This window comes from Phyllostomus discolor, chromosome 3 (assembly GCF_004126475.2).
Source record: "Phyllostomus discolor isolate MPI-MPIP mPhyDis1 chromosome 3, mPhyDis1.pri.v3, whole genome shotgun sequence".
Lineage (NCBI taxonomy): Eukaryota > Metazoa > Chordata > Mammalia > Chiroptera > Phyllostomidae > Phyllostomus > Phyllostomus discolor.
In genome coordinates, this window is record NC_040905.2 from 158,462,517 (window position 1) to 158,477,802 (window position 15,286).

The 15,286-nt window shown below is 39.6% G+C and overlaps 2 protein-coding genes across 20 annotated transcripts in view; one reads left to right on the forward strand and one right to left on the reverse strand.

The window, feature by feature from the left end:
* Positions 1–15,286, forward strand: part of PTPRD (protein tyrosine phosphatase receptor type D) — a 1,502,332-nt gene that overhangs the window by 984,178 nt on the left and 502,868 nt on the right. Inside the window, exon 1 of one of the 19 annotated variants that reach the window (XM_036021604.1) lies at positions 4,518–4,785. The exons of the other annotated variants lie outside the window; for them this stretch is intronic. The gene's annotated coding sequence lies outside the window, so the exon portion shown is untranslated. Of the gene's footprint in view, positions 1–4,517; positions 4,786–15,286 lie in introns of those variants that run through there. 19 annotated transcript variants of the gene reach the window in all.
* LOC118499389 (proline-rich protein 36-like) lies at positions 2,747–4,831 on the reverse strand. Its single transcript, XM_036020113.1, has 3 exons — positions 4,588–4,831; positions 4,098–4,535; positions 2,747–3,384 (listed from the first exon to the last, which is right to left on the reverse strand). The coding sequence occupies exons 1-3, from the start codon at positions 4,829–4,831 to the stop codon at positions 2,984–2,986; spliced, it is 1,083 nt and encodes a 360-aa protein (XP_035876006.1). The 3' UTR covers positions 2,747–2,983.

Genomic DNA, 15,286 nt, shown 5'->3' on the forward strand with positions numbered 1-15,286 from the left:
TCCTGTGTTTGAGCTTTCAAATCTGAATAATAGGAAAAATAGCACCTAAACTTGCCATGTTACTGGTAGAATTTATAGGACTGAATCAAAAAATTAGCATGGGGCCCAAGTTATTGGCTTCCTTCTTTACAATGTAGGAGGGATTATGGTGTAGAATAATTAGTTTATATGTGTGTATCTTGTGTTCCCAAATAAGTTAAAATATTGTTTAGTTTAGGGACTGTTCTATATATATACATATATGTATTTTTTAAAATCTTTGTCATGTACCAGTTCTGTGTTGGGACAAGCAGTAAGCTACTGTGAACTGCTGTATGAATTAAAATTAAAAAAAACTTTCTCAAGAAAACATGATAGCACCTATAGAGATTGATATTTGTTATTTGAGTATAATTATCTGTTAATTATTATTCTACTTGTGCACTTACCAACAAATTAGTGAATCATATTAGCACCTGTAGCAGAGGTCTCAGATATTCATTTCTGACCCTTATTAAACTGTTCAGTGCCTTCAGAACATGTTGCTTGAACCTGTGTTGTGTTTTTTTATTTGAACTGGAGTTAATACAAACCACTGTAGCCCTCTGAAAGAAAATGTGATCAGCAACAGTTATTCAATGGCTTGGTTAATAATTCATAAGCAGAATAAAGGTAAAAATGCAAGATTTGAAGTTAAACAGATGTCGGTGCAAAATTCTAGCTTGGCCCCTTAATAGTTTTGTCAGCTTGCAGGAATAACTTATTCCCTCTGTTCCTGTTTCCTTACTTATGCAATGGGTCTAATAATACTTGGGCAGCTGGGCAGTTGTTAAGATTGGAGGTAAGTCAGTGACTGTGAAACTTTCCCTTTAATCACTAATCACACAATTGAAACATGTTTCATCAACCAATGCTTAGTCCATAGAAGACACTCCTTTTTATTTCCCTTCCTGCTTTCATTTCTTTTGCCAAAAAACCTAGTCATGACCCACTAGATTCCTGACCCACCAAAGGTGCCTTTTGAAAACACTGGAGCAGCATGATGTTTAGTACATAATACAAGCATAACACATGATTACTATTATTGGCATTATGATTATTTTGTCTTTTTTAGGATACTTCCTGATAGACGGAATAAAATCTTCTGAGTACTTCTAGGAACTAACTCTCTTGGATGGGGTCCAGAGTAGACTCATACTCATCATATGCTGAATTATGCAGTAGAGGGGGTTGTGCTGTAGCAAAGCTCCGGTGTACTATTCATCACAGAATGTAAGAGCTGGAAAGCAACTAAAAGAATGTCTAGTTCCATTTATTTTCTTTCATGTAAGTATTTATAGTCTTAAAATGCCCTGCACTTATTGCTCATTGATAAACTAAAAAGAAACCAATGTTTTGATCTAGAACTGGAAGAGAGTTAGGGGGAGAGGGACAGTGGGTCATGATATTGATGTTTTGTTCTGCTTCTATCATCAAATTTTGGGTTACCTTAATTTCTCAGTAACTAAGATGTAAAATGAAGTGATGTCAACAGATGACTAGCACACTTCTGATATTATTTGACTTTAAATCTCCAAATGGTATAACTCAGGGGTATATTTGAGGCCACAGGATGCTGTTTTGTTACAAACCAGTTCTGCATTAGAGTGTTAATATAGGTACATTGGGCTGCAGCCTCACTGCCCCCTCTGCTCAGAGGTGCGGAGAATGTTCAGCTCCTCTGTTTGCCCTATCTCCTCTTCTTCAGCAGCATAACCCTCTTCTGCACAATAACAGCCCAGCCTCTCTAGCCACCTTGCCCCACCCCCAATTCCTTCTCCTAAATGTTTTCTTGTAGTGGGGCAGAACCATCTAGGACCTCATGGTGTCAGGAAAATTGGGTCTTTGGGCTAGTGTCATTTACTTGCACTGTCCTCTGTCTCCTCTGATTTATTTTCCACCTTCTTGTTGCTCACCTTGGTAAAGATGATCACTAAGTTCTCTAGCTAGTTTCACCTGCTGTCAGTGGGGCACACTGATAGTTCCTTGACTGTGCTCCCAGATAGCAGTCAGATGTCCCTGCTAGGATCTTTTAAAATAAAGTCAAATTTGGTCAGATCTTCTTAAATTAGGCAGAGGTATGTGTGCCTGTCTACCAAAAACAACAGCAGAGGGATACTAGTGTTTTAAAAGCTTTTGTTTGTTCCTCTATTATCCAACTTTGCAAGAGGAAAATAAGACTCATCAGTTTATGGGGGAAGACATGGCAATGAGAAAGCCAAATGGGAGTTTACACCTTGAGTGAGAATCCCCTGTGTGGATGCTCAGATTTCTGGATCCATCTGTAGGGCATAGGGGGCAGGTGTCCAGTGTACCTGCTCAGTCATGTAGTTCTTCGTGTCACGAAAAAGTCTGGAGGGTAAACCTGGCTTTGGAATCTTGCATAAAAATAGATTTCTTGATTTTCACTGTAAGGCTAACCATAAACACACACACACACACACACACACACACACACACACAGAGACCAAGGAAGAGTCATGCCAAGATGATCTTCCCCACCTTGCCTCAAATTGATGGAAAACTAAACTTCATTTAGCAAGACTCCTTTCAAACCTATGTGACTTGTCTTTGGGGCACAGAGCGGGCAGAGGATTACTGAACAATCCTTCAGTGCCTCTCAGGCGCACAGCATGCAGATGGTGGAAACAAATGGGCAGCCTGAAACGACAGTCAAGATATGGGATCATTAGGCTGAATCTAAGGCAGTCTGCTGACCTTTGCCCTCTCAAACACATCCTCCAGCCTGTTGGAAAAGTAATGTGTGTATGAACTGGCCTGAACACAGAATAAGCAAGGAAAGTGGCTGGAGGTGCTGCCTTTACTTTATTTAACCTTTTTGACCAAGTTTAGAATAAAATTTTGGTAGGCCAGTAAATTGCCAATGGTGGCTTCCAGCTACCTTCTAACTTTGTACACATGCTAGAGGTCCCAGGAGGAGTGAAGGTTAAAATTTTCCTCTTAGCTAACAATCCACACAGTGTGTTCTGAGGATAAAGCATTCTATGGATGACGCTTGTGTGGCCCAACAACTGGGTGCTCGTCTAGGGAGACGGTTGGTTTCATGGTGTCCTTCAGAAAAGCCAGGGATCACTGCATTTCCAAGATCAGAAAAGCAAGTTGCATGGAGGAAAAGCAAGAGTATTACCTTAAGATTGATTCCATACCTCTCTTTCTTACTCTCTTGACTCCAAAGTAGATCCCACAAGCATCCTCGAATGAGACTGCCAAGGTGAATTGAGGCGGACACAAACTGTCTCATCAAGGCGCGCTCCTTTATTATTACAACTGCTTGAAAGGGGGCGCGACCAGCATTTTTTCCTGCCATGTGCCAGGATGCAGAGCAGGAAGCGCCCGGGTGTGCATCTCTAAGGAGATGAGTGAATTTGTTAAAGAGGGTCTTTTCTGGACTGGTGGATGGATGTTGGGGAGTGACGTCACCCCGCCCCCTCCCCCCGAGAGAGAGAGAGAGAGAGAGAGAGAGAGAGAGAGAGAGAGAGAGAGAGAGAGAGAGAGAAAGAGAGAGGAGAGAGAGAAGAGAGAGAGAAAGAGAAAGAAGAGAGGAGAGGGAATCGTAGAGGAGGAGGGGCGGGGTGTGCCTTCTTTGCCCAGTCCGCCTGTCCCTCCTTCGTCCAGATTTCTGGCCCTTTCATTGGGTCAGTGGTCCAGACTCTGGAGACCCGGGATTCGCAGGCCAGTGCAGCGGGCCTGGCTCTGCCCGCGTCCAGGCGGAGCACCCACACGCACACTCTCTAGCTTGCTATGCGCGCACACACAGTCGCCCAGAGCTGGGGCACCACGATTCAGTGGGATCCCCAGCACGTTAGAAGGGTTTTAGAAAAGGAAACAAAGAGAGGAGCTTTTCCAATCACTTTACTAAGCTTTTTCATTTAATTTCCCCAACAAACCACTTGGCCTCCAACCATAACCACCAGGTTCATGCCAGGTCCAAGAACAGGGCTGGACTGGCCATCCCACCTCCTGGCCCTTGACTCCCTTCAGGCGGGTCTGCAGGCGTCGCCTCACCCCCTCCTCCCTCCTCCCCTCCCCACCCTCTGCCAGCCTCAGTTTCTGGTTACCTCTGGCTTGCGCTTCACTTTTGGGGGGAAGAAGAGAAGGGGAGGAAGGCGCTGAGGGGGGCAGCCGAGTTGCTATTTGTGGCCAAAGACTCCTCTTTAAAAGAAGCAGCAGCAGGAAGAAGCAAACGAGAGGCTGAGGGAGGAGAGGAGACGCTGCCCCGGACCCCCCGGCCGAGAGCGGTGGAGCATCGAGGAGCGAGGAGCGGGAGGAGGAGGAACAGCAGGAGGAGGGAGAGGAGACACACAGCGGCAGCCGAGAAGCGAGCACAGGGCGAGCGGGAGGAGCAAGAGGAGGAGAAAACGCCGCGGAAGCCGAGGGCTCCAAAGGGCCAGGAGGACGGCCCGGGAAGAGGAGGCGGAGGCGAGGAGAAAGGAGTAGGGGTGGAGGGAGGGCGGGGGGACGCGCTCCTTTGGATGCTGGATTTCGGGATTTTTGGACTCACTCGCTGACTCTCCTCCACTTCCTCGCTCTGGACTGGGCTGGCCACACGAGGGCCGGGAGGCAGCAGCGAATAAGGGGGCTCCCGGCAGCAGCCGCTGCTCCTCAGGATTAAATTGGGCACCCGGAGGCGGTGCCTTGGGCAGGCGCGGGCTGTACGGCCGTGGCGGGGCGCAAAGGCGCTGGAGTAAAGTACTGGTGGCTGCGTGGGAGACGGTGGTGGCAGCTGCCCGGAGCCAACATGACCAGGTGAGTCCGGCGAGCTGACCCGTTCCTCCCTGTGTGTCCTCCCCATTTTGCTCCCGGGGCTTGCCCTAAGCCGGGCTCCGGCTGCCCCCGCGTCTCCCCGCAGAGCTACACACTCTCGCGCCCTGTAAGCCCAGCGCCCTGGCACCGGAGCGCGCACAGTTTGCTCTTCTGAACCTCCTTGGGCAGAGGTCCTCCCCTACACGGTTAGCGTCTCGCTTAAAACCTCAGACCAGGGAGAGTGGCAATTCCGGGGATTGAAAGTGTTTGGGTGCATTTGTGCGACCCCCGCTCTCTCCTCATGGGGTGGGCGTAGTATTGGGGAAATGGTGGAGTGGTGGGGCAATTCCGACCCTACCCAGGAATTCTGCCACTGCATATGTATTACGTTGCAATAATGACTGTTTTAAGGAGGGCTTGTTAAGATGAGGGGGCAATTTCTTTTTCTTTCTTTTCCTTGAACTAATGGGGAGAAGGAGAAATAGGAATCAAAGTCTGCGTGGCAGCCATACAGGAGGGGGATTGTTTTGGAGACCTTTCCGTAGCAGAATCAAAGCTCCTTGTTCTGCTACGGGAATCCGCTGTGCTTACACACTATTCCATAGGGGAAGGAATGCATACTTTATAATAAAAAGTCCAAGTTGGAGGAAAACAATGTAAAAAAAAAAAAAGCCACGGACAGGTTCTTTGCTTTTCTATCGATTTACTGTAGCTATTTTATAGGCATGTAGAAAACTTGTATTGTTTATCTGCGAGGTTGATTTTCCTTTAGAAGCATTGACAAATGAAGTTTTCTTATGCTTAAACAAAAAATCTTGAACACTAAGTGTGAGCTTGGCTTTCATTAATTGGATGTTCCAGGGTTCTGAATAGTAGTTGCATTCTCCCAAACCCTGGCTATGACGATCCACTTGTATTGTTTCAGCTAGTCTCCCGGTACAGGACTTGCTAAATGCCTCCTCTGTTTTCTGAAATTCTTCAAGTGATCCCGGAGACCAATCTACACTTTGTGCCTTAGGTATCCAGGAGGATTCCTGAGGGACCTCTCCCCTGTATTTTGTCTTAAAGTTTTTTTTTCCTTTTACATGCCCACAGACACAGTGCCACAACTTGACAGAGTGTACGTAGCACATACATTTTGAGACTCTCAGAGACTAGTAACTGCTTGTGAGGAGACTGATTTGCCAGACTACCGTATCTACAAACCCGGACCTTCCCCTCTGGTTTGTTCTTTTCAACCACCCTGTAGCAGGCACATGGCGAGTTAGTCCACCCATTGATACTTCTGACCATTTTGGTTCTTCTATCTGTGTTTCAAAGTGTACACACCCACCATGGAACTTGTGTAAAATTAGGGTGATGTACCAAGACTTGAAATATCCTGATTTAAAGGAACATTTAGATGATACTAACTTAGAGAGTGTTATGCTGGTAATATGAGGATTTGCAGGACTATATTTAGTATTCTACTTATTTTGAAAACATCCTGTTATATGCTGCAGATAGATATGATTTTATTGATATAACATGAGAAAAAAATGATCAGTGGTAGGTGTCTGAATTCTTGAACTAAACATCCTAAATGGACAATAGAAAGAAAATTTCCTTACCTCCCACCTCCCGTAATTATCTGCTGTTCTTTGCTTTTCAACGGAGCTAGCAATTCTGTGACAGATTTCTTAAATTCACCCTCATGCTATCAGCTATTATAGTACTTTCAAAGTGTGAAATTGACAAGCTGGTCAGTTTCATGAATTCAGCTGTCAGATTGTGTCCAGTTAAAAATTGCTTGAAGCTGTAAATGTGCCTTCCTAGAATTTTCTTTTGTAAAGGAAAGACAGCAAAGGGATGAGAATTATGGTGTGTTATTAATTGTAGATCTCTTAAAATAGGTGCACTCCAGTGTGAGGTTTATCACTGGCTGTTGTTGGAAAATACCTTTCAATTTATGCCATTATAAAAGTGGCATTCAGACTATATCCATATTTCATTTAAATAGTGAATGCTTTACATAGTAATAGTAATCATCTAGTCTTAAAGCCCTCACTACTATAGTATAAGTGGAATAGGATTCAAAAAGAAGTGTTTCTTGAATATATTTTAATATATATGAGTAATATATTACTTTTATAATGACATGTAAAGAGGTAGATTAATTAAATATTTTGTAGGGTTATGTAACACAAATTTTTCTTGGACCAGTGCAGTTGTAGTTATTAAAGTAATGAAATACCGTGATCTGTTTTAATGTGTATGTGTTTCAGTAAATAACCATGAAAGTAAAACTGCTTAGAGTATTAAGTGCGAAGATTTGATTTGCCTTTTAAGATTGACATTCCCATTTAAAGCCAGCGTGTCTCAAAGTCGAGAACTAAGAATTGGAATCCCCTCATCTGCTGCTATTTGGTAAGCCACTAGGGGCCTGTATAACTGTTCTTATGTCCAGGAGATACCCTTGTATGGCATATGCAAACCCTTCCTAGAGATACATTAAAAAAAATCAAGTTGGCAGTTCCATAAGTTTTTATCTTTTTAAACCTATTAATTCATGCTCTGTTTTTAGTCATAGACATTGACTGAAGGGTTTTTCAAAAACCTTGTTTAGAACTTCCTGAAAACTATGCTGGTGTAAGGGTGAATTTTCATATAGAATGTGAAACATAGAAGAGGTATTTGTGCAAGTTCATATATGATCCCAGTTTCTCAGTGTATGTCAAGGATAAACAAGTGGGAGCATTAATAACTTTTCTTTATTGGGCTGATAAAGAAAGCTATTTGCATAATGTAGGGTTAAAAGACAAATGAAGCAGAATTACTTTAAGGGAAGTGCAGTCATAGATTGATGGTGTGATGAAGCTGGCTGTGTAAGTGCTGTGCAAGTTAGTCTGGAAGGAGAATCCGAGGCTGTGACTGCAGTTTAGTCAGCACTCGAGGGACCTGGACTGAAGATGCTCTATACATTTTTAAGTGTCAGTTTCACAAATTTGAAATCGACCAGCCATGGCAGTCTTGATAGACATTAGGCAATAAGGTCAAGTATACTTACACTGTTCTTTTGTTGATTTTCAGTTTTTCAAACTAGCAAGGGTGACTGTTTGTAAAAGAGCACACTATAAGTATTTGCATATTGGATTTCCTTCAGACCAAACTCGATTTATCCAACCACTGAACAATTCTCTTTTTAAAAGGATTCTCTGGATAAACAAGAACTCATTACCACAATCACATGTGAAAAGTGCAGTTTCAGGAAAGATGGCTTTCTCAAGGTGATTGTGCTTTAAACTACCCTTCTTTAGTTTCAGTGTTCATTTGTGTGAAGTTTGGGTTCTAATTTATAATCCTGAGAACATCAGACTTTTAGTCTCACATCTTTAAAGCTACATACTTAACTTTTCTTCATGGGTGTACCTTTTTTAATCTCAAAAGTTTCTGGGAATTTCAAAAATAAACTTTACCCTTGATGTAGTGTACTCAGTTTCATGACCACAAAAAGATACTTTTAGGATTTGTATTATAAAAACAGATATATGAAGTGCTAAATATAAAGATGTAATTATTCAGTTTTCCAGATTATTCAAAGAATGTTTTATTTTTTCCTATTTTCTTAAAGGGACAGTATTTTCTGGTTGAAAAGTTTAGTGTGAGTAAATGAGTTATATTTTAAGCTAGGTCTGCTCTGAGTGTCTTATTGCCTTGTGGAGTTATTTACCTTGTTTTTGTACTTTTTGGTTTCTTTGAAAAAACATTTTAGGAAAGCTACCTACTTGTGGTACAAAGGCAACTTGCAGCCTCAAGCAAAGTCAGTGTTTAAAAACATTTTCTTTCATTTGTCAATGATTTGCCAAGAAAACGCAAAGAGAAAAGTTATTTCTGTGACCTACAAGATTTAGGATTTGAATAAAGCACATTGACTGAAGAGATATGATAATATGGAAGAAGATGTCTTAGAAAGAATTTGTCAGTAAATTTTATCCCAACAAATGTTACTTGTTTAAGCTTCTGTAATTTCATAGCATAGTGACATTTCTGCCAAGGGATAGGTTTGTTTGGGGATATGTTTTCTATATGGATAATCTCATTTGCTTCCAATTAGTATTTGGTAACACTTATTAAAAAATCATGCTTGGCTTGACAATCCTCCCTCCCCTCCCAGACCTCTTTTAAAAGTATGTTTCAGCTCTCCACAATTAGCCCTTAAGAAAGATAGCTAGCTAAAAGAATATGTGGCTTGTGCTTACTGACTGTTCATTATACGAAATTATAGCCTCCCATGTAAAAGTTCAGCATTTTCTTTGCGTCATAAGTCCAGGGGAGGTCAAAGAGTAAATGCTTATGTGCTACAACAGTCTCTGACTCAATGTAGCCCAAATAATGAAGTCATGACAATGGTGCTGTTTTGAAGCATTAATGAAATAAAATTCTCACAAGATGTATTTCACAAAATTACACTTAAGGCCTATGTCTCTCGTTTCCCTTTAATAAAGGGAAATAAAGCGAGTATGACCTACTCGCTTTCATGTCTTCAGCAGTCAGTTTACATTTCTTTTCTTAACATTGTATTTATAAAATATTTTTAAGATTTAGACATTAAGGAAATTTAAGTATTATGTCCATATGCACTGCCATACTTCTCAAGGTATCTCATTGGTGAAAAAAATCACTAAAATAATGTGTGCAGTGTTCTGCCTCCTTCTTAAAATAATTCATTCAGTAACTTTCTGGCCATTATTTTGTATTTGATGCTGATATATATTCAATAGGATTATATTAGTACTTGTAGCTTTACTAACAGCAAAACTAAACATTTTTTAGCTTTTCAATCTCTACTGTCCCCCAAATCTAATCCCTATGTTTTGTGGATTAGTACATTAACTGAAAGAAACGGCCATTTGGAAAGCTAGGGCAACAGAATCTGTCTGTAAGCCAGAAGATCAGGTGGACCAGTATCCAGACAGACGACTTCAATGTTCCTCACTCTCCCCCTGCAGTGAGCAAGCCCAGCTTTCCTTGCAAATGGCTGCTCTTGGGTGGCAGGCTCTTTTGTGTTCCTTCAGCATTTATAACAAAATGTAAGAGCAAAAGCCTCCATCTGAGGCTGGGCTTGCCCCTAGTTCTTTGAATTCACTGACCACAACCACTGTTTAACTTTGACATTCAGAAAACAATGTCAGGAGCATTGTGACCTTTACCACATTGCCACTTACTGGATTTAAACATCACAAACTGTCAGTTCAGGAGACTGATTAAATTTATAAATTCTTAATTGTATGTGTTTTTTCTTAAACAGCCCTGGAGCCATATTCTTTAATGTACCAGTAGCTAACTAAATTGAGATTTGTGAGTTGTATTTAGAAAACACTGCTTTTTAGTATTGTTTTGGGATGAGAAGAAATTGTACTTTCAAATACATAAAATGATTATCTGTGATCATTAGGCCACAACTAACAAGAAACTTCTTTTTTAATCTTCAGTAAATGGACTCCTTTTGTTAACTAAAATGTTTGTATTAGTACTGATTGTACAAATAATTGAAAGTCAGTTATTGTTTAATTTTATTGAATTGTGCAGGTATTGGGTTGGCCAAAAGGTCCGTTAGGTTTCTTTCTGTATGATGCCTCTAGTAGTGCTTAGTTGTCTTTGACTTCATTTGAAACATTTTTGTTAGATTGTATTGTGACAACTTTCATTATTAGTGTGCATTTAAAACAAAAGCGTCAAAATTGGTGAATTTTTGTGCAGCTATTTTAATATTGAAGATGGAAGAAGATATACAATATTTTTGGCATATTATTTCAGAAAATATAAAAATGCAACTGAAGTGCAAAAAAAGATTTTATGCAGTCTATGGAGAAGGTGCTGTGACTGATCAAAAGTGTCAAAAGTGTTTTGCAAAGTTTCTTGGTACTATTGATATTTTGGTCAAATAATTCTTTGTTGTGGGGTTGTCTTATGCATTAGAAGATGTTTAGCAGCACCCCTGGCCTCTACCCGCTAGTACCCAATAGCAGGAAATAGCTGACACAATCAAAATATCCCAATCAATGAAGTTATTGGTAAAAATGAAAAATGTATTTTATTTTACGGAAAAAATGTAACTGACTTTTTGGCCAATCCAATATATAATGATAATGCTAAAGATTGCAAGGTGTCAGTTGGCTTTCTTCTTCTCCTCCTTCCTCTTCCTCTTCTTCTCTTCTTCTTGTTTTGTTACAGTAAAAACAACATACATCAACAACTTGATATAAGAAGAAAAGAAATCGTGCCTTAGTCTGGTCACTTATCTCCAAAATCTTGGGAGAAGTTATATAACATTTTAGGGTCTCAGTTTCATCATCTGCAAAATGGAGAGAATAACCATAAATGTGATGAAGATCCAATTAAATAATAATAATTTATCTTATTTTGTATTTTAAATTTAAAAAATTCTGGATTTAGGAGCCATGTAATGAAAATTCTGTACTTTGTGACACTAATTTCTGTGATGGAGTTCTGCTGTCTTTGGTTATTCATTATAAATTATTACTACCTGGCCTAAAACATTTAGACTTGTTAAATATGGGTGTTTGGTGCACCTTTGCCTGGTTTGTACCACGTTGTGTGCATGCTGTAATCACCACAGATGCTGGATCTGCCTTTTCTTTCCAGTGTGCTTATGAAGTCTGCACACATCAGTATGCCATGTCTCCTGTTTATCTCAGAATGCTTTTAAAGCAAAAGCTAGAAATGATTTTACCTAGAGTTTACAAAAGGAAAAATGTGCTTAAAAGTTAAGAATGTGTTTATAGATCCCTGGTGATATTGGATGTAGAGCTGCAGTCTGGGGCAAGACATGTTTAGCAAAGCACTCAATTAAAATAGGAACAGAAAGAATTTACTTTTTTTTTCCTCGTGTGGCAGTGCATCTTAGAAAGCTCCTTAGTTCTTGGCCCAGTGCAGCTGTCCTTCTCTGAAAGATCAGGTTTCAGGAGCAATGATGGATGGCGGGTGCCTGTACCCAGTTGTGGGGTTTGCTCCGAGGTCAAACGTATTGATAGAGGATAGGAATTTACTGCCTTCTGTCTTTCCCTAAGATCCTCCAGAGCAATTTCACAGGGAAAAATTAGACTAGATATATTTCATGCTGATCCAGTGTCCCATTATAGGTTAAAAAGACATTTGTTTTCAATGTTTAAAATAATTTTTTACTCCAACCTCTCCCCCCATGATTCACCTCAGCTAAAAGGACATACTGATCATGTACTAGTAGTTTCTCACAACACAGGTAGCCCTTGGCCTCCCTGTGAAAAATATTCAAACTACTTGTAAGTTCATTGAAATATTATTAAAGGAGTTTAAGAGAAAAACAAATATGGCTACCACTTTTAACTTCTCTAGTTAAAATTATTCAATATGACTTTTTTTAAAGATTTTATTTTTATTTCTTTTTAGAGAGGGAAGGAAAGGAGATAGAGAGAGAGAAACATCAATGTGCAGTTGCTGGAGGTTATGGCCTGCAACCCAGGCATGTACCCTGGCTGGGAATCGAACCTGCGACACTTTGGTTCGCAGCCCGCGCTCAATCCACTGAGCTACACCAGCCAGGCTAAATATGACTTTTTGATGCATGGTTTTACATCTTATTTTAAATGAATCTATCAAGATTTAGATAATTGGGAATAGTAGTCATCTATTAGAATGTTGTATCTATTCTAAATCTAGTTACTGGCCAAGAAATAATGTTCACTTTTTTTCCTGGGTAGGGGGGTGGTGGGGAAGAAGGGAATTGTATTTTGCTAGAGGAATAAATTATGGGGAATACCTCCCATCAGAATTGTCCCATGGATGGAACTTGTTCTCTCTGAGTTCCCTCTTTCACTCTCACTTTCTTCATCAACATTGTTTCCTCTTCATTTGATGTTTGGGCGTCTATTTCTTCATTTTCATTCTAAACTCTTTTATTGTCCTTTTATTGATGGCCATCTTCAGGTCACTGCCTATATTGTCTACTTGGATTCCTATCCACTTCTCACAGAAGAAATAATTTCTGTATTGATGACCTTCAAACTAAGTTTTCTAACTTCTCTCTGAAGTTCCAGACCTGATTTTTTTAAAAAAATTTCTTGTTAGATGGTTCAGACATAGTAGCCCCTCCTGTATCCCAAACTCAGTATAATCTTTTATCTGTAATCCTGTCTACTTCTTTGTTGTTAATATCTCATCACCTGATTGATCTCTGGACTAGAAACTTTGGTGTCATTTGTTTCCTTCCTCTCTTTCATTCTTGTCTCCATCCAATTTTTTTTATTTTTTATGTTTTATTCCTGTAATCATGTATAACTTTATCACTTCCTTTCCATCTCTACCCTCTTACCACGTTGTTTAGATGCCTAGCACACCACGCATAGCTTGCTATGTGCCCTTTGTGTTTTCTCAGTTCTCTTCAATTCTTCCTCAAAATGTTTATTTTCTGAAGTGCAGGCTTTCTCAAGTCTGTGCACTCAAGTGCTAAATCCTCAGCACAGCAGTCAGATTTCTCAGCAATCAGATCCTCGCTTGTGTGTCCAGGCTCCTCTCTCACTGGGGCCCCACTGCTCTGCACTCCTGCCGCGGCAGAGATCCTGACTTCAGAGAGAAGACTCTGTCCTCTGCCACCTCTCTGGTCCAGCCAGTACTGTTCCTGGATCTCCTTTCTGTTCTTAACCAGCTACCCTAACTTTGTGTTCATTAAAATCTTCCTAATTGCTATTCTCTCACTTTCTAATTCTAAGCTCAAGTGGTATGCTCTTTTTTTTTTTGTATTTTGAGTTGAATTTATTAAAATCATGAATGTGAAGGATATTCATTTGAAACCTTTGATGATACTCAGGACACATTTTCTTTAATTTTATTGACATTAAAAGTATAGTAATAGTGATTGGCGTGTAAAGTTATAATAGTGAGAGTTGCTGAAATTTCCTGAGCACTTACTATGTGCCAGGCTTTCGGCATAGCACTTGAACTTCAGTATTATGTTTAATCTCTAAAATAACTCCAGGTTAAGTGAGATGCTTTTATTATCACCAAGAGGAAGCTGATACATAGAAAGGAAATTTTCTCAAGTTTGTATAGCTAGATATAGATAATAAAGATGAAATTTAAGCCAAAATTTTAGTGCAAGCAATATTATACTCCCAACTTTTATGCATTCCACTCATAACCCTTGAATATATTCTTGTGTCTGACATGAATTTTTAAAACAATTTATTTCTCATATACTAGGCAAGCACACCCAATGACATGGTGATTTCTTGACCCAAGTATGGGAAGAACCTCACGCACTATACAGGTTGTGCCACTACCATTTCTGAAAAGTCTCTTCAGTTCCTTGCTTTGCTTGGGACGAGAGGCACTGATATTTTTTCTTTTCTTTTCTTTTCTTTTCTTTTCTTTTCTTTTCTTTTCCTTTCTTTCTTTTATGTTTATTTATTTATTTATTTTTACTGAAGTGTTTTGGACTCTTTTTGCCTTCTAACTCTAAAATTGTTTTCAGGCCAGTGCCACAACTGCCTGAGTTCTGGGGTCGATCCTGGAACACAAGGGGTTAAATCAAATATTTCCACCCAAGCGTGACATTTTTTTAGCTGTCCAATAGGTAAGGATTTTCATAAAGAGAAATGGAGAACCAGCAGGGGTATCTGAAGAGCATCTTCCCTTCAGAGAACTGAAATTCTGCCAAGTGACTGACATGTATGCATTCTATTTACTGGCAGCCTGCCCTACACAATTTTACCTGGGGAATTTTTTTAATTATAATGTCTTTGAAAATACTGTATTTTCACTGCTCACCTGTTAATTTCATTATCAATAACAGATGGATGACTTGATAAGTTTTCATCCATTTGACATATTTTATAAAGGTTTAGCTTTTTCTTTTTTCTCTTTTTTGTAAAGCCTCAGAGACATATCTCTAATTAATTGTGGTTTTATAAATAATATAATACAGGATGTTACATTTGTTTGTGGGTTTGGAAAATTATTTTTTTTCTCTGGCAACAAGACATCCTAAAGTTTTGAATCAGATATGGTACATAAAACAAAGTCACGTGGAACATGCTTTGGTCCTTGTGGCCCATGTAAGTCTGCCAACAGTGAAGTCTTCTTTGCCCAGGTTCCTGGATTGCTTCTCACATGCATATACTCTCTATTTTAGCCATGTTTTCCTATGAGTTAATTTATAAACAGAACCTCTGGGAAGCCTAGAACAGTGTGTATGACCTGTGTTGGGCCATATGTAGTGAGGGTTCTTCCTCAGTCAGGTTCTTAATAAAGTCTTTTCGATAATAATAGTTATAAATTAAGAATGACAAATTCAATCAATGTTACTATGCATATTCAGGTACTACTTTAAGAAATGATTGCTTAAGTGTTTTTGAATCAGATTTGTACCATTATCCAGACTCAGATTGGATTTGATTTATTTTTACCAAAAAAAGATTATATAACTTAAATTTTGATTTTATAATTATTATTTAAAACCTGTTTTCTC